This window comes from Lonchura striata, chromosome 11, assembly GCF_046129695.1.
Source record: "Lonchura striata isolate bLonStr1 chromosome 11, bLonStr1.mat, whole genome shotgun sequence".
NCBI lineage: Eukaryota > Metazoa > Chordata > Aves > Passeriformes > Estrildidae > Lonchura > Lonchura striata.
In genome coordinates this window covers 23,390,107-23,408,867 of record NC_134613.1, presented here as the reverse complement: position 1 = coordinate 23,408,867, position 18,761 = coordinate 23,390,107, and the positions used below count along the sequence as shown (strand labels likewise).

General features: G+C 62.4%; 1 protein-coding gene and 1 long non-coding RNA gene across 2 annotated transcripts; both read right to left on the bottom strand.

Annotated features, from left to right (window-relative positions):
* Nucleotides 1-8,398: 8,398 nt before the first annotated feature.
* Nucleotides 8,399-12,641, bottom strand: SKOR1 (SKI family transcriptional corepressor 1). The gene is made up of 8 exons (XM_031505732.2): nt 10,674-12,641; nt 10,499-10,595; nt 10,031-10,138; nt 9,879-9,950; nt 9,601-9,675; nt 9,438-9,512; nt 8,823-8,888; nt 8,399-8,740 (listed from the first exon to the last, which is right to left on the bottom strand). Exons 1-8 carry the CDS (start codon nt 12,639-12,641, stop codon nt 8,643-8,645), a joined length of 2,559 nt encoding a protein of 852 aa, XP_031361592.2. The 3' UTR covers nt 8,399-8,642.
* A 3,182-nt stretch (nt 12,642-15,823) lies between these two features.
* LOC116184002 (uncharacterized) lies at nt 15,824-16,672 on the bottom strand. The gene is made up of 2 exons (XR_004148723.2): nt 16,598-16,672; nt 15,824-16,074 (listed from the first exon to the last, which is right to left on the bottom strand). It is a non-coding gene; the product is annotated as an uncharacterized LOC116184002 (long non-coding RNA).
* Between the last annotated feature and the right edge of the window lie 2,089 nt (nt 16,673-18,761).

The following is an 18,761-nucleotide window of genomic DNA, read 5'->3' as shown; positions in this document are numbered from 1 at the left end:
ATATTTATAATAAATATAATATAGACTAGATTATATTTTTATATTATAATATATATTATCTAGTGTAATATATATTATCTATTATAATTTTGAAATTAAGAAGCTCTCAGGCAAAGATACAGGAGCGGGAATAGAAGGTGTGAATCAGGAAAAATAAAAATAAAAATAAAATAAAATAAAAATAAAATAAAAATAGAATAAAATAAAATAAAAATAAAATAGAAAAATAAAATAGAAATAAACTAGAAAAATAAAACAAAAATAAACTAGAAAAATAAAATAAAAATAAAATAAAAATAAACTAGAAAAATAAAATAAAAATAAAATAAAAATAAAATAAAAATAAACTAGAAAAATAAAATTAAAATAAACTAGAAAAATAAAAATAAAATAATAAAATAAAAATAAAAATGAAATAATTTTTTAAAATATGAGTAATATAAACCTACGCTGCCAGAGCTCTGGGAACGCAGTGGGCAAAGGCTGCTGTGCTGTTCCCAGGTCAGATTGGATCCAGGTAGGAATTTTTGTCTCTTCACCCTGGGCAGAGCATCTCCCTGTGGGATGATGGAATTTTATCAGCCATGCAGCGACACTGGCCCATGAGCAGAAGATAATTAATAATTAATGGTCCATGAGCAGAAGATAATTAATGACCCATGAACAGCAGATAATTAGTGGCCCATTAACAAAAGATATCTCCAGGAGGGAGGCTTGGCTCTGTGGGAGGAGAAATGAAAGTGCCCGAAGAGCAGCGCCCCGACAGCTGCTGACAGAGCACACACCCCCGCCTCATCCTGCGTTCCCAGCCTCATCCTGCATTCCCAGCCTCATCCTGCGTTCCCAGCCTCATCCTGCGTTCCCAGCCTCATCCTGCATTCCCAGCCTCATCTGCATTCCCAGCCTCATCCTGCATTCCCAGCCTCATCTGCATTCCCAGCCTCATCCTGCATTCCCAGCCTCATCCTGCATTCCCAGCCTCATCTGCATTCCCAGCCTCATCTGCATTCCCAGCCTCATCCTGCATTCCCAGCCTCATCCTGCATTCCCAGCCTCATCCTGCATTCCCAGCCTCATCCTGCGTTCCCAGCCTCATCTGCATTCCCAGCCTCATCCTGCATTCCCAGCCTCATCCTGCATTCCCAGCCTCATCCTGCGTTCCCAGCCTCATCCTGCATTCCCAGCCTCATCCTGCATTCCCAGCCTCATCCTGCATTCCCAGCCTCATCCTGCATTCCCAGCCTCGGGCAGTGCCACATCCCACGGGGACACCCCGGGAGGACAATGGCTGGTGGCATGTGGGAACCCCGGCCTTGCTCTGGGGTCCCACGTGGTGGTGAAATTCCTCCTCCGAGCTGAGCTTCCAAAAAACTGCTCAGGCTCTTGCTGCTGGGTCTCAAGGCAGTTTATTGTGAATTATCTAAAAGATTTTCTTCTGGGTTTGCTCACAGCTCAGGCAGAGGCACACACACACCCTGACATCCTCCCTGTCTGTGTCTTCTTCTCCCTCCCCACCCAGGGCTGCTGCTAGCTTTTATAAGATATATTATGTATTACATGTTTACAGTTATTCCCTAATACTTATTACCTATATTGCAAAGTGCTTTTCTACTCTGAACCAACCTGTGAGTGCCAACATCACCAAGAACATGGAGGGGAGGAAGAAGAAGGAGGAAGAACAGGATCAGCCCACTTTCCTCCATCTTAGAACTTCTGACCCCCATGTACAAAGTAAAAACCCCCCTGTACAAGTGTTAAAACCCCCCTGTACAATACTAAAATAATTTCCCCTCTGTTTTGTAACTACTTTTACTATCCCATCTAACCCTTTGTGACTGCTTGTTCCACCTCCAAAGTTGGTAACTCATTCCATGGCTCAAACTCAAAATCACAGCTGTTTGCAGCTGCTGCCAGGGTCTAAAATGCTTCTGACCAAGGCCTGGAACCTCCAAAAATGTCTGAGAGACATTCTGAGTTCCCACAGTGGCACACTCAGGATTGCCTCTTCCCTCGGGATCCATCCCGGAACTCGGCAGCCCCGTGAAGGAAAATCTCACCGCAGGTTCCAAGGCTCAACCCTCCACCCCTCTCAGCTCCCTTCGGGCAAAACCCCCGTGGCTGTGGAGGCAGGATGGGAATGAGAGACTGATTCAGAAGCTGCTGAGAGTAAAATTCCCATTTATTCAAAATACCCTGCTCTTTAATACAGAGCTTCAAGGATCAAATCCGTCAGTTCTGAATGAAAACAACGCAAACCATTGGTGTACAGTGCTTGACGCACAGTGATAGAACTTAACTATAAACAATGTGAAAAACAGGAGAGATAAAGAATTATTTACATTCTTTCCCAGCTTTTCCCAGGGTTCTGCCTGGATAGAAACTCTCAGTTTCTTTCTTTGACTGAATCTGAGTCCCACAAACCCCACCTGCACTTTTAGCCTTTTCCCCCCTTCTTTCAACCATTTCTTTGCCCATGGACATTTCCTTGGAGAAAAAAATCCCAAAAAATCCAAACCAGCTCAAACCCAGCCTGCTGTTTTCACAAAACCGAGCTGCGGCGAGCTCTCAGAGCGTGCTTGTGATTTGCCACATCTGTTCTTTTTACGCGTTGTTTTCGTGCCAAGAGCTCCACAAAAGGTGATCTGCAAACCTGTGCTGCCCCAAAATCCGGCGTGCTGCCCCAAAATCCGGCGTGCTGCCCCAAAATCCGGCGTGCTGCCCCAAAATCCGGCGTGCTGCCCCAGTTCAGAGCCCACGGGACCATTTCAGCCCCACTCTCACCTGGGGTTTTTGTTTCTGAGCAGGTTTTAGCCCAGCCAGACACGAAGATCAAGCGTGGCGTGGATCCTCCTTTCACAGACAGACTCAATGGACAAATCCATGGAATTAGGGAGCTCTGGAATTGTCCTCTTCCACGGGCAGGGACACCTCCCGCTGTCCCAGGCTGCTCCAAGCCTTGGGAATTTCCAGGAGCAGCCACAGCTTCTCTGGGAATTCCACCCCAACCCCTCCCAGGGGACAATTCCACCCCAATATCCCACCCAAACGTCCCATTTCCCACCTTGCAGCCATTCCCTGGCTCCTGTCCCTCCATCCCCTGTTCCCAGTCCCTCCCCAGCTCTCCTGGAGCTCCTCCAGGCCTGGAAGGGCTCTGAGATATTCCCAGAACTTTCTCTTCTCTTCTCCAGGCTGGACAATCCCAGCTCTCCCTGAAGAGCCCTGCAGAGGAGCCTCTCCCTGCTGGGAGCAGGAATTTGGTTGTGGCAGAGTTTTGCTGTGCCAGGAGCAGATTTCCTGGGGCACCCCAGGGCTGAGAATTTTGGAAATTTCCAGCCTGGCGCTGCTGTAAAGGCTCCATCTCCTTCTCCCAGCTCAGAGATTCTGTCTGCAGTTTCTCATTTGGGCCACAGCTCTGGAAAACTTGATTCGAGCTGCGAAAATGGAATTTTTATTGGGGAGAACGGAGCTCTTGCCAAGGTTTATTTTTCAAGGGAGCAAGACCTAATCCTGGAGGTGGTTCCAGGGCCGTGCTAGCCTGGATGCCCTTGCAGGGTTTATGGAATCACGCAGCCAGGGCTGGGCGTGCTGCTGGTGTTTGCTTTGGCCACGTGCTGCAGATGGAAACCAGCTCCAAATGTGCTCCTCAGCCTGCTGCAGGCATCGCTAAAATCCATTTTCTCCCAGGTTTCTCCTTTTAAACCCCTTTTTTTTCCCCCATTTTTACGCAATTGGCACGCTCCCAAACCCACCCTACCTGAAAGCAAGGAAGTGTTTAAATCGGGCAGCAGAGCAACGACCCTGAATCCAGACAGAATCGCCACAGACACGTCTCCCAGCAGCTTCCAGAGCCCAAATCCTCACAAAATCCAGCCTAAACCCCCCGTTCAGGTGGAAATCCTCCAGGGATCACACGTCAGCTTCCTCCAGGGAGCCCACAAAGGCCGTGGCGACCCTCTGGAGGGGGATTTCCGTGCAGAGCTGTAACTCCTGGGAAAGGAGCAAATATAAAATTAAAATTTAAATTTAAAATTAAAATTTGCTGTGGGAGCCTCGGCAGGGCCCTGCGAGCTGGGCAAGGGGAGGGTGACATGAACCTTCCAGCCCAGGAGCCATTCCAGAGCTGGGGCGGCTCCAAAGGATTCCCAAAAATTGCTCCTGGCCTCTTCCAAAGGGTTTTCCTCCAGGCCAGGAGTTCTGCAGAGCTTCCCAAGGGGTTGGGGAGGGATCCTGGATCCTGCCCCTCATCAGCCCTCACCTGCAGGAGTGTCCCAAACCCGGGGCAGGAGGGACAGGGAGCTCCTGGAGCAGCCCAGGGGTGGCTCTGGAGGTCCCTGGGGGGACACGAGGAGGAGATGGAGCTGCTCAGCCACAAAAACATCGAGATGTAAAATTTTATCGTCTTAAGGTGCAAGATCTCCAGAACAATCCCTCCAAGAGGAGCAGATCCCACAGCTGGGTTAAGAGTCGGGAAGGAGATCAAACAGAGGGATTGGCAGCTTTTGAGGGGAAAAAAAAACAGGAAAATGTGTTTTAAGTTTCCAGGAGGATCCCAGAGTTCAGTTGGTTACATGAAATGAAAAGGGGTTCTGTAAGCAAGGCAGAGCTGCCCTGTGCATCACCTTCTCACAGCGCCAAAAAGTCGTGTTAGCACCCAAAATTCAACCCATTTAATTAAACCCACGTTTCCTCACGTGTGGACACCCCTGTTTGTGCACAGCTCCTTGCTGTCCTCTTCGCATTTGCCCCTTTTTAGGATTTTTAGGATTTTTTTAGGATTTCAACCCAAAGGACACCAGCCAGACCCACCATCGCTCAAATTAAATGAGCTTCCCAAAAAACACGAAGAGAAGGCAGGAGGAACCTCCAGCCAGGCAAGGACTAAACATCACCTTGTCCTCAGCCAGACCCTGGGACAGCTGGGATTTCTCCCAGGAAAGATCTTTTTTGGATCTGCAGGCAGCCAACAGCTCACGGCACGGTTTGGTCCCACCTGAACCCTCCAGATCCTCCATGGACAAACATACCCAGGGTGGGGAGAATCCCTGTGGGACCACGGGATCATTTTGGTCACACCTGAACCCTCCAGATCCTGGACAAACACATCCAGGGTGGGCAGAATCCCTGTGGGACCGCGGGATCGTCCCCAGAGGGTCACAGCAGCGCCGGGGCTGGGAAGGAGCAGCCGGGACTCGCAGTTTTGGGGAGGAGGAGGAGGAGGAGGAGGAGGAGGAGGAGGAGGATGCCCGGAGCACACCTGGAGGAGATGGGGCAGATCCTGCCCGAGCGCATCCCCGGGCTGGAACCGCAGCGCATCCCCCGGGCACGGAGCGGCCCCGAGGATGGAGAAGGGACATCAGGGATTGCCCGCCGTGGCTCCGGCAGGATTTTTGGCACAGCCTCCGCAGGATCCTCGCGGCCACGGCGCCGATTTGGGGGCTGGATGCGGGAAGGAGCCGCGGAACCGGGCCGGCGGTGCCCGGGGCACAGAGCCCAGCGGGCACCGGGGCAGCGCCGTCCCTGTGTGCGGCCGGGCGGGGACAGCGGGTGGGACACCCCGAGACGCGGGGACAGAGAGCTCGGCAGGGCAGGGACGCGTCCTGCCCCGGGCTGGCATCGGGCACTGCCCGCGGCCGCAGCGCCACAGCTCCGGAGGGATGCGCCCAGCTGAGCGGCCGCCACCGCCCGGCGCCTGCTGGAACCAGGGATTGGGGTGGGAAGGAGCTGAAATCCCACCCAGCGCCACCCCTGCCATGGGCAGGGACGGCTGCCACCACCCCAGGGTGCTCCAGCCCGGCCCTGGGCACTGCCAGGGATCCAGCGGTGCCACAGCTGCTCTGGGAATTCCAGCCCAGCTCACCCTCCCAGGGAGCAATTCCCGATATCCCGCCTAAAACTCATCCGCAAGGGCATCAGCGGAGCTTTGCGACACGCTCGGTGCCCGGTGGCACATTCCCACCCCATCCTGCCCCCTGCCCAAGCCTGGCACTGCTGGAGACGCTCCCGAGGGCATCCCCCGGGCACGGGCATCCCCTCCCACCGGGAAAAGCTCCTGGAATTCCACCCCAAGGGGGGAAATCGCCGCGGGGGCTTCCCGGGGTGTGTGCACCCGCCGAGGTGGGAGCTGCTCCGCCCGTCCTGTGCCCGAGGGCCGCTGCCAGCCGGGCACGGGAGCATTTGGGGCCAGGGCTGGGCCGGGCTCCTCCATCCTGCAGCTCCATCAGCTGCAGACCTCCTGCTTCCCCCATTCCAAATTCCTCACGCACAGGCTCCTTCCTGCTTGAATTATTTAAAAATCCTGACTCTCGTTTATTTTCAGGGGCTGCATTCAACTACTTTGAGACTAAACAACAACAACAACAACAACAAAAAACTATAAAAAATTTGAAGCCTTTCCCTCATTCTGCCGGTGAAGTTTAATTCACTCTAATTATTTCATATTACTTAGACTGTAATAGTTTCATAATTTCTAGTATATTAAGCACTTAATACGTTGTGTCATTTCAAGGCGCATATTAAATTCTGCAAAGCACATTTTAATGAGCACTAAGTAGTGGGGCAATATTAATACAACCTAATGGCTCATTTCTGTGCCCGTGGTGGGCAGGTGGGCACAGCGGGGCCTGGGTGGAATTATGGGCTGGAGAGACACCCAGGACACCTCCACCACCTCTGCCAGGTGCCACCCACGACCCGGAGAGGCACAAAATGCAAAAGGGAAAAAGGTTCAGCTGCTCCTCTGCAAACTCCAGAAGGGTGCAGATGTTTTGTTCCCTCAGGTGAGGCCTCTCAGCTCAACTCAGAGCCTTCAGTCACCTCCCCGGGCCACGCGTCCCCTCCGTGTCCTGCACGGTGACACCCCTGTGCTCACCTGCGTGGGGGTGCCACCAGCCCCAGGATCTCGGGTCACTCTCGGCGTGTCCTGTGCGGGGTGGCTGTGACCAAAGGAAGAATTCCCGGATCCCAGAATGGCTGGGAAGAGACCTCAAAGCTCATCCCAGTCCAGCCCCTGCCATGAGCAGGGAACCTCCCACCGCCCCAAGCCTCATCCAGCCCGGCCAGGGACGGGGCAGAGAAGCCCTGAGAACCTTCTCTGAGACCCAGACCAGCAAAAACCCCAAAAGCCTCCTCTGGGCTCTCTCCCCAAGGGTTTTTAACCTCCATCCCACCCAACCGGGCCCACCTGCGCTGGCTGGGAGGGACCTTCCCCTCCTCGGGGCCGGCTGGGGGATGCTGCTGCCGCTCAGCCGATCCCGAGGTGGGAACTGGGGGGAGAACGGGGGAGAACGGGAGAGAACGGGGGAGAACGGGAGAGAACGGGAGAGAACGGGGGGAGAACGGGGGGAGAACGGGGGGAGAACGGGGGGAGAACGGGAGAGAACGGGGGGAGAACGGGGAAGAACGGGAGAGAACGGGGGGAGAACGGGGGAGAACGGGGGAGAACGGGGGGAGAACGGGGAGAGAACGGGGGGAGAACGGGGTAGAACGGGAGAGAACGGGGGGAGAACGGGGGGAGAACGGGAGAGAACGGGGGGAGAACAGGGGGAGAACGGGGAAGAACGGGAGAGAACGGGGGAGAACGGGGAAGAACGGGAGAGAACGGGGGATCTGCAGCTCCGGCTGCGCCCACGCGGTGGCGGCCCAGGCCGCGGAACGGCCTCGCTAATGAGCCCAGGCGCTAATTAACAGCGGCTCCTTCTCCGCCGAGCTCCCGGGGCCGCTCGCAGCGCGGCCACCCCGCGATGGGCAGCGATGGGCAGCGATGGGCAGCGATGGGCAGCGCGCAGCCCCGCGCAGCCCCGCGCAGCTCCGCCGCCACCCTGATCCCCGGGATGCTGCGGGCCCCGCATCCCTTCCCCCGGTCCCGCTCCCGGTCCCGGTCCCGCAGGTTCTCGCTGCATCCCCCTCCGAGCCCCGCAGCTCCCCCGGTGCTGCCGGGTCCCGTTCCCCATCCCGGCCCCGCTGCGGTGATTTCTGGGCTAAAAACGGCAATTTCGGGCTAATAGGTGTGCGCGCACCTCCGCGCCCGCTCGGCGAGCTCATTAGTGCGATAGCCTCAAGTGTGAAACGAGCATAGAAATGGGCACTAATGAGCTCCGGCTGCGGGGGGGAGCGGGCGGCACCCCCGGCCCATCCCCGGCACCGGGGCACCCCCGGCACCGGGGCACCCCCGGGCCAGCCCCACGCACCAGGCGGCTTCTTCCAGCGTGTTTTTATTAAAGAACCAAAATCACGTACAGAGGGGGCTGTGCCCAGAGCGGGCGAGCGTTGTTGTGCCTCGGGAGTCGCGGGCCGCCCGTTAAAGTGCCTTACATCCAGAATTTACAGGGGACGGGGAGGGGAAGGAAGGGAGGGGGAGATAAATATACATCATAAAGAAATAAAAATCCGACCAATACTGTACCAAGAGAATCACAGTACATTTATATATCCATTGCACATAGCCACTTTTGTTTCCAGTCTGGACGAGGGTGGAAGAAGCGGACACACAGGGAAGGGAGGGGGAGGCGGAGCGGGGGCCGCCCCCCGCCCTAGCGCCAGTCCGAGCAAAGCCGGGCTCCGAGTCCTCTATGTACAGGTGGCTCCTCGTGGGAATGGCTTGTGTGGGCTCTGCCCGCATGGCTTGGGGTGGGGGCCCGGGGGGCTCACTGGGGCAGCAGCGGCGGCTTGAAGGAGCAGTTCCCGGTGCAGTGCCGCGGGGTCAGCATCTTGCAGGAGAAGTGGTGCAGCGCGTCGTGAGCCTCTGCAAGGGACCGAGCCGTCACCCCCGGAGTCCCCCCGGGTGGGGAGGAACCCCCCGAGACCCCCTCCTCACACTGCGGTACCTTTCAACTTCTGCTGGATGGCGTAGCGCGCTTTCCTCTCCTGGTCCAGCTCGTTGCACAGCGTGTCTGCGGTGGGGAGCGGCGCTGAGGGTGCCGGGGGGCTGAGCCCGCCCCGAGCCCACCGAGGGGAAGGGGACGGGGGGACGGGGGCGCAAACCCGGCGCGGCTTTCCCGGCTCGCCCGGTAAGTCGTTTCACGGGCGGGATTTTTCATTTAGCCCGAGTGGAAACGACAGCGGGAGGGAAGGTTCGTTCGCTGCCGTGCAAGCGGCGCCTCGCAGCCCTTGGAGGGGCGGCTCGGAATCGCGAGAGGAGTTGGAGGGCAAGAAAAGATACAGAATGAAACAAAAACAAAACAAAAAAAAACCCTAAACAAAACCGACAACGAACAGGGAAAAACAAACAAACAAAAACAAAAGCAAACAAACAAAAAAACCCCTCCAAACAAACAAAAACCCAAACAAACAAAAAGCCAAACAAACGAACAAAAATCCCCCCAAAATAAACGGAAAAACGCCTCGGCCAAACAACCAAAATAAAGGAAATAAATAAAATAAAATTAAAAAAATGTAAAGGAAATAAAATAAATAAAAGAAAAATAAAAGCACGGCCTTACCTCGGACGATCTGCAGCTGCTGCACCATCTCCTCCCGGTACGCCAGCTCCCGCTTCATCTGGTCCTGGAAGTTATCTGCGGGGCCGGGGGTGAGCGCCGCGCCCGGGCCCGGAGCCGCTGCCCGGCCGGGCCGGGGCGCGGGCAGGGGTCGGGGCACCGCTACCTTTCAGGCTCTGGAAGTCCCTCTCCAGCTTTTTCCTCAGCTCCATTTGCTCCAGGACCAGTTTTTGTAACTCATCTGTTCAAAAACACACGGCGGGGTTGAGGGGAGCCCGCACTTTTCCATCCGCAGGCGGCTCGGCGCGGCGCTAATCGCATTACGTTGCATTAATCACAGGAGTTAATCACTCCCGCACAAAACACAAAGACCTCGAGCGGCGGGGAGAGGCCGGGGGGTGCCGCGACCCCCGGCCCGCACCCCGAGCCCCGCTCCCGCCTCACCTCGGGCCAAGTTCTCGATGTCCTTCTCCACCAGCTGCGTCCCGGTGACATCCATGGCCAGCCCTTCGTCGCCTGCGGGGGCCGGAGCGGAGTCAGCCCCGCCGGGGGGAGCCGCGGAGGGGCCGCGCGTCGCCCCGCGGAGCGGTGCTTACCTCTGTCGGTATTTACAGGGCTGGGATGAGAGACATTCCTTTGGTCCTGATAGGATTTTCTGCTCTCTAAATCCTCCGCCGCGGAGTGATTGTCTTCTTTATCTTGCTCTTAAAGTTAATAAACCGATTTTCAACCGTAAGCAATGAAAGTACGGTTCCTGATATATCCTTAATTACATAATTACGGACAAAGCCCTCGTTAAAACCTTCTTAGCGGACATCCTAATCGCTTTGCCGTTGGAAAGTAGCTTGCGGGCGGGAGCTTGGCCCCGCCGGCCCATCCCCGCCGCACCGGCCGCGGCCCCGGCGGCATCCCCGGGCCCGGGGACGGGGGGGGCCCGGCCCCGTTCCCCGCCCGGATCCCGTTTGTCTCGCTTCTCCCCCGAACGCCCCCGAACGAAAGCGGCCCTCGGGCGGCCCCCGCGGGGCCGAGCCCCCGGTGCGCAGCCCGGCCCCGGCCCGCGTTACCCTTCGCCTCGGGGGTGCAGAGGAAGGCGGCGGGCGCTCCCAGGGAGGCTGCGGGCTTCAGCGGCTGCAGGAGCTCGCCCCTCTCGGCCGCGAACACCTACGAAAGAGCGAGTCAGGAGCCCGGGCCGGCGCCGCGGGCACCCCCCGGGGGCGCATCCCCCTCCCGGCCCCGCACCTCGTAGGCGCCGCCGCCGCCGCTGCGCTCGGGGCTGCCGTCGGGGGCCTGGCCGCCGTCCTGCGCGCCCGCCTCGCCCGGCTTCTCCTCGGGCCCGTCGGTCCCGGCGGGCGGCGGCGGCTCCTCGGGCCCGGCCAGCAGCCGCGGCGGCGGCGGCTCCCGGGGCTCGGCGGGGCCCGCGGCGGCGGCTTCCTCCTCCTCGTCCTCCGGGAAGCGGTTGGACTCCACGTCCACCTCGGGCTCCTCGGCCGTGTCGCCGCCGGGGGACAGCGAGCGGTAGCTGGAGCTGCCCTCGCTGAGGAAGTCCGGCGAGAGGTAGCCGGGGCCGCGGGGCCCCGCGCCGCCGAACGCCTCGCGGGTGCCGTAGAGCTTGGCGATGCTCTCGGCGTCCTTCACCACCGGGCGGAAGGCGGACAGGTAGCTGCCCTTCCTGGGCAGCGGCAGCGGGGCCAGCAGCGCCTCGTCCCCGGAGCGCTCCTCCTCGCCCGCCGCCCGCGACAGGGCGCTGGGGCAGCGCTCGCCCTCGGCGCCCGCGCCCTCCTGCGGGGTGGCGCTGCTCCGGCCGCTGCCCGAGGGCTCCGAGCCCTCCAGCTCCCCGTGCCGCCCCGCCAGCCCCGCCGGCTCGGCCGCCGCCGCCGCCGCCGCCGCCGCCGCCGCCACCACCACGGCGGTGGCGGCCGCCTTGGCCGGGCTCTGCGCGGGGTAGGGCGGCACGGGCAGGCTGCCGGCGGCCGGCCAGAACACGGGGAACGAGGGGTACACGCCGCCGTCCTTGGCGGCGCCGGGCTGGTGCGGCGGCTGGGCCGGCTGGTGCGGGTGCGGGTGCGGGGGTCCCCAGAACATGCCGGGGGGCAGCGCGCCGCCCTTGCCCGCCTCGCCGCCCCCCGCGCCGCCCAGCGCCTCCTCCTGCTTCTTGGGGCACAGTCCGAACGCGGCGGCGGGGAAGCCGTAGGGGTGCGGGAAGAGCGGCGGCGGCAGCTTCTGCAGCATCCCGAAGCCCTTGCTGGGCACCGGGATCACCGGGTAGCTGCGCACCGCGCCCGCCCCGCCGTGCGCGCCCGCGGCCCCGCCGTGCGCCGCCGCCAGCCCCAGCGCGCCGCGCTCGCCCGCCGCCTCCTGCCCGCTGCACCGGAGGCTCTTGTGCGCCGGGGCCAGCTCGGGCCCGGCGGGCGGCGGCGGGTGCAGGGCGGCCTTGGCGGCGGGGGAGCCGGCCCCTGGCCCGCCGGCGGCCGCTCCTTGCAGGGAGAAGGTCCGCTTGCGGGTGCCGCCGTTGAACATGGCCTTGACATCCTCCCAGGCGTGCGACAGCTCCTCCGTGGCCGTCTTGTCGCTGAGCTTGAGGTGGCGGCGCCAGGAGTTGAAGTTGGCGGCGTCGGGCTGGGTGTACTTGGAGTCCGGGGTGCGGTGGGAGTGGAAGATGAACTTGTTGGGCGAGAAGTACATGCTGCAGTAGCTGCACTTGATGCACTTGGCGCGGGAGCTGTTGTAGCGCGCCGGGATGAAGCTGCCCCGGGAGCCCCAGGCGCACTCGTGCACCACGTCGAAGGCGAAGTTCTCGGGCAGCTTGGGCGGCTTGTGCTCGCCCAGGAAGGACTTGCAGAGCCGCTCCGCCTCCCTCTTGGTGATCATGCCGCAGCGGCGGGAGGAGATGGGCATGGCCCCGGCCCGCCGCAGGATCTCCAGCTGCACCGGCGTGCACTGCACGCAGGTGATGCCCAGGGCCACGCGCCGGTTGTGGATCTCATTGTAGCTGTAGTTCTTGAGCAGCGTGTTGGAGATCTGCGCCAGGCACAGCCGCTCCTGCCCGTCGATGACCAGAGACACGATGGGCACGCCGTACAGGGAGGTCTCACCCACTTGGTTGGGCTTGAGGGTATTGGAGCCCTGGTACGGCTGCAGCTCTTGCTTTGAATTTGGGGAGGAGCTTGCATCTCTCCCATTTCCCATCTGACTGGCGATCGCCTCCATTCCCCCCCAAAACGCCCCTGCAAAACGAAATCGGGGAAAGGCTCGGGTCAGAGGCGCTCCCGGGGCCCCGCCGCCGCTCCCGGCCCGCCGCTCCCGCGGCCCCGCTCCGCGGCCCGGCCGATCCCCGCTGCGCGGCCCGGCCGCTCCTCGCTCGGCGCTGCCGGCCCCGACCCGGAGCCCCTCGGGCGCTGCCGCAGGACCCTCCCCGACCGCCGGGGTCCGCCGGGGTCCGGCGGGGCCGGAGCGCATCCCCCGCGCCGCGGCCGCCGGGACCGAGCGCCGCCGCATCCGCCCGCCGGGCGCGGCCCCGCGGCTGAGCGGTCCCGGGAGCCCGGGGCAAGGGCAGCCCGGGGGGGGTCACCACCTCCGCTTCCTCCCTCGCCGAGTCGCCGGGAGGTGCCGCGTCCCTTCCCTTTGTGCCGGCTCGCCGGGCCGTGCCGTGCCGGTTTGCGGCGGGCTCCGGGCGCGCTCCAACGAAACGCGCCGGGGGATGCTCGGTCCCGGGGGCCCGAGCCCCGCGCCGGAGCGGGCGGGCCCAAACTTGGCGCTCGGTGCCCGCGGGCGGAGCGCGGCGGCGGGCGCGGTGGCCCGGAGCCCCTTTGTCGTGTCCCCGGCAGGCGATTAGGCGCGGGCGGATTAGGGGCCGGGGCGGGCAGCGCCCGCCGCACGTAGCAGAAGGGCAGCAGCGAGCCGGGCAAATTGGCTTAGCGGGGAGAGCTCCCGGTGCTTAAGCCGCTTCCGTGGTAATTACACAAAATAACGGGGAGCCAGTCCCGAAAACGCGCCCCGCTTTGCGCCCCCCCCACCCCCCATCCCCATGCGCACCCCTCCATCCGCCGCCCGCTCGCACTCACCGCGCCGCGGAGCCCGGCTGGACGTGCTCGGGACTAGGGGCCGCAGCCCGGGGCCGGGGCCGCCATCGGCCGGGGGGGCCCGTCCGCAGCGAGCCCGGTCCCGGGGCAGCCGGAGCCGCGGGGCGGGCGGGCAGCGGGCGCGCCCTTCACCGACGCCTCGGGGCCGCCGCCCGCCCCGCCGCCGCCGCGTCCGCCCGGGCGAGATGCAACAAGAGCGAGTGACCAGCCGCGCCACCGAGGGAGGATCCGGATCCGTACTTGGAGACGCTGCACATTGATCCGGTGACAGCTAAAATAACGGGAAGACACACCCACTTAGCACCAGCATATTTACATTAACGGCCTCCGGGACCCCGCCGCCGTCAATCACCGATGCGCTCCAGTCAATCACGGCGCGGCTTTAAGGCACGGCGGAACGGGGAGGGAGCGGGAGCGGGGGGAGGGCGTGGGGGCCGCCACCGAGCGGGGACCCGCCCGGGCTGCCCGAGGTAAGAGCGGGGATCAGCCCCGCACCGCACCTGCGTGGGGCTCCGCGCCCCCGTGTCCCCCCCCGCGCCCGCCTCCCGCCGTGCCACCATCCCGGGGGGAGCGATGCTCGTTGAAAGTTTGCGTGGGGAGCGGGCGGTAACGAAAAGAGGAGCCCCGGGAGAGCGGCGGAGGGACCCCATCGAAATCGGGGATGCGCTCCTACCGCGCATCCCCCTCGCAGCCGGGATGCGCTCTCCGGTGCGGGGCGCGGGTGCGGGAGCGGTACCGGAGCCGAGGGGGGGACACCGGGCGGCAACGAAATCGCCGGGAGGAGGGGGCAGAAGGGGGCGAGCTCGTGTTTTTCGTTCCCCGTGGGGGCTCACGCCACACCGGCAGGACCGGCCGGCAGGACCGGCGGAGCGGCTTCGGGCACCCGGCGCTCCGGTGTCCGCCGGCCGTGCCGGCGTGGCGGGGGCCTCTCGCCGCATCTCTGCCCGGGTTGGGTTCCCGCATGCGGCGCTCGTCACGGCCACGTTAATTAAACTGTAATTAATCATCGCGTCCGGCCGCGATCGGCGCAATTACGGCGATCAAACAGAAGTTAATAACGGCGCGGATCGCCCCCAGCTATCACTTTTGTGTGTGCCCCCGCGCCTTCCTTCCCCGCCATCACCGGCGGCACCGGCAGGGTGCGGCGGAGCCGCCGCGGAGCGAAACGCGGGTGCGGAGCCACCCTCGTCCTCCGCGGCCGAGCCGAGCTCCGGCCGCGCTCCCACGCGGGACGGCGGCCGCGGCTCCCCCCGGGACGCTCCGTCGGGGGGGACGCGGACCGGGCGCTGCCGGCCGGGCCTTGCGGCTCGGCCTTCCCGCAATGACGGCAACCCGAGCCGGTAATTATTCCTCGCCTTTTAATTATTTATCCTCCCCAGCCCCCCTCCTCCAGGCAGACGGAGGCAGGAGCGCGGTGAGACGCTCCCGCGCGGGGTCGAGCCCCGCCGCCCCGCTCGGCACCGCGCTCCGGGTGCCCGCGGAGCCGCGCCGGGCTGCGAGGCACCGGGAGCGGGCGGCGGCGCGCACCGGGCCGGTACCGCCGGGGCCGCTCCGGCGGTGCCGGGAGGAGAGCGGCGGGGCTCCGGCGGGACGCGGCTCTGCCCCGGTTCCCTCCGCCGTGCCCTTGCCCGGGCCGCGCAGGGCTCTGCCCGGTGCCCGCGGAGCCCCGAGCGGCGGAGGCGGCCCCGGCTCGCCCCGACGGCGGCGCGGAGCCCCGGGCGGGGCATCGGCCCCGGGACCGACCCCGGCCCCGCCGCCCCGGCCGCGCTCCCCGCTCCACGCAACCGCCGTATCTTTTAACAGTTGGATTGACTGCAGTTTTTGTCAGTTAATTAGGTTTAATTTACATAATTAGTACAGTATAAAGAGTATTGGGGATAATCAGGAGGTACGTCTCGCTTACTGTGTAAACACGGATTCGGAATTAAAAATCAGATGTAATTAAGGCGTGTGCGCGCGGCTTTTAATTGTAATGAATTTCTAATTAACGCTCAACGATCGCCGCACGCGAGAACCGGGACGTTTGCGGGCTCCGCCGCCCCCCAAACCGGGGACCCCCCCGGGACACCCCCGGGGCCGGGGGCGCGGAGGGGCCGCGGCCGGCGGGGAGGGCGCAGCGGCCCGACGGGACCCCCCATCCTTCCCCGTTCCCCGGGCCGGTGCCGCCGGCAGGCGAAGCCGGTGGATAATTTAGGTTAAAACTTAGGGAGCCGTGTCACGGGTGTATAAATAAATAATCACGCGTGGCGGGCGCGGAAGGCCCCGCGCTCCTGGAGGGCTGAGCCGAGATTGCCACATAAATCACGGCGGTCTAATTCAGTGGAAGTTTAATAAACGCCTCCTATTGGAAATGAATGTTCCCCATTTAACAGTTGTATCAGCACCATATAAAACCATGACCCCAATAAATTTAATTTTAGAGGCCGATCAATCCGGGCTTCTCTCCATCGATCCGCGGCGGCTCTGCACCTCCGCAGCCTCTTCCGCGGCCCTTCCCGCCGAGGCGGGGGAAGGAGCGTTTCGATTAGACTCTTTATTAGGAAAAGATTGCTCCGAGAGGCCTGAAAATTAAACGGTGACATTTTAATTACTGGACATTGACAAAGGGAGCGGGCGGCGGCTCTCTGCAGGCCGGGCACACTCCGCCTGACCCGGCCGCTGAGCCCCGCGGGCCGGGGGGAGCAGCGGGAGCCCTGCGGGTCTCCGGGGAGCCCCGGGATCCCTTCCCAGGGCTGGGCACCCCTGATCCCCACCCCTGCAGCTTCTCGGTGCAGCCCGGCTCTTGCAGCGCTCATCCCGCAGCGTGCACCCCCTTTTCTGTATCCCCCGTGACACCCCCACACCCCATCCCCGCAGGCAGCCCCCGGCTCTCCCCAGTGAGCCCCAGGCGCTGTCACCTTGTCCCCCTGACCCCTGCGGGCACCCAAATCCCTCCCTGCCCCTCTGACCCTTCCCGCTTTTCCTGGGCTGCGGAGGAGCGCGGGATCGATAACACGATTTTATTGATCAGGTGGAAGCGAACAGCCGGGCGGGGATGGAGCGAGGGCAGCGCTTCAATCCGGGCCGGGATGGAGCCGCACTCACCTGCGCGGGCCTGGCAGCTCTGCCCGGCCGCGGGGAAGTTTTTCCTCCTCCTCCTCCTCCTCCTCCTCCTCCTCCTGCTGCTGCCCATAAAAGTCCCAGACATCCAATTGCCGTGAAACGCCTGCCGGGCTCTCCGGCTCTGACAAACCTTGAACTCGCCCCGCGGGCCCGGCGCCGGGAGCAGCCGCAGCGGGGAGCGGCAGGCGCAGCCGGGAAGGCTCAATCCATAAATCCTGTGCTGGGTGCTTTATGGACGGAGCCTGTGCTGAAGGTAACGCAGCTCCGGCTGCAGCTTCCCGCCGGGAAAGGCGCAGGATCACGGGCTCGCTGTGGCTGCTTTGAGTTAGGAGAGACCTTAAAGCTCCTCTCGTTCCAACCCCACCTCCATGGGCAGGGACACCTTCCACTACAGCAGCTCGCACAACCTTTTCCTTTTTTTTTTTTTTCTTTTTCTTTTTCTTTTTCTTTTTCTTTTTTTTTTTTTTTTTTTTTTTTTTAATTCGGTGTGATCAAATACTACAATTGGAGATTTTTTTTTTTTTTCAATTTCTCTTTTTCCCCCATTAGGTTTTCCCAGTCCAGGGAGCAGGAGGAGGCCAGAAAGTTGAGAGGACACCCCCCTGATCCCTCCAAATTTCTGGTGCCTGTGAGCCCCCCCGGGAATGCTGAAGATGAGTTATCCTAACATCCTAAAGCACCGGTTACAGCTCAGGAGCTCACCATCACTGAGGGGGCTCCAGCTCCTCTCCTGGAGGGTCCCTGTGCCCCCAGGCCTGGTGTCCCCGCAGGGACATCGCTCCCACCCAGCTGCAGCATCTGGAGCTGCTCCTTACCCGGCTCCCCCGGCAGAATTACCCTGCCCTGGGTGCAGAGGGGCCGAGGGGGGCACACCTGGATCCTCTGCAGAAATCGGGGAGCTGGGGGCGCCTGGGCTGCGTTTGTTCCCTGATGGGCCGGCCCCGGGGGTGTCCCCGAGTTTCTCTCTGTGTTGATGCCAGCAGGAGTGGCAGGAGGGCACGGAGACGTGTCCGAGGAGCTGAGCGGCCCGGGGAGCACCCTGGAGACGGGATCCGCCGTTCCCTGCCCGGGGAGGCCGGAGGGGCTCTGTGCGTGTGCCCTGCCCCGGGGGCAGAGCGGAGCCTGGGACAGTCCCTGCCCTGCCCTGCTGCCCTCCTGCCCCGGCTGCAGCTCCCGGGGGTGCCCAGCCCGGATCCCGTGGGCTGCGGTGGCTCCCGTGGGGTACGGTGGCTCCCGGGGGTGCCCAGCGCATCTCCCGTGGGCTGCGGTGACTCCCGTGGGCTGCGGTGGCTCCCGTGGGGTACGGTGGCTCCCGGGGGTGCCCAGCTCATCTCCCGTGGGCTGCGGTGGTTCTCGGGGGTGCCCAGCGCATCTCCCGTGGGGTGTGGTGGCTCCCGGGGGTGCCCAGCCCGTATCCCGTGGGGTGCCCAGCGCATCTCCCGTGGGCTGCGGTGGCTCCCGGGGGTGCCCAGCGCATCTCCCGTGGGGTGCCGTGGCTCCCGTGGGCTGCGGTGGCTCCCGTGGGGTGCCGTGGCTCCCGTGGGCTGCCGTGGCTCCCGTGGGATGCCGTGGCTCCCGTGGGCTGCCGTGGCTCCCGTGGGATGCCGTGGCTCCCGTGGGATGCCGTGGCTCCCGGCTGGTCCCGGCCACGGGCACAGCGGCGCCGGTGCCCGGCGCGGTGGCATCGCCCCCTCGTCGCCCCCTCTGTCACCGCTTCTCCCGCAGCTCTCGCTCCCCACCAGTGCATTTGGCTCCCTGCAGGAGTTGTTTTTGTTTTTTGGTTTTTTCCCTCAGCAAAGCCCCAAATTCCCAGGTTTTGCCCGCACCCTCCCGCGCCCCTTTCCCGTGGGTGCCTCCAGGTGAACTTTCCCTGCAGGAGCGGGAGGCAGGAAAGCTCCCACGCCTCCCGCAGCCCCGACCCTCCCGCTGGCTTCTCCTCTCGGCGATCCCGGGACCCCGGGGAGCCCCCGGGAGCTGTTCCCGACCATTGCTCCGTTCTTACGGCCGGCGAGGAGCGGAGGGACAGCGGCAGGTAAAGGAGCCCCGGCAGCGCCGCCTCCCCTCGCGGCGCTTCGGGCTCTTCCTCGGGAAACAAAGACGGACGCTTTGCCTCTGGAATGCTGACAGCCGGCTGGATTTGGCCACG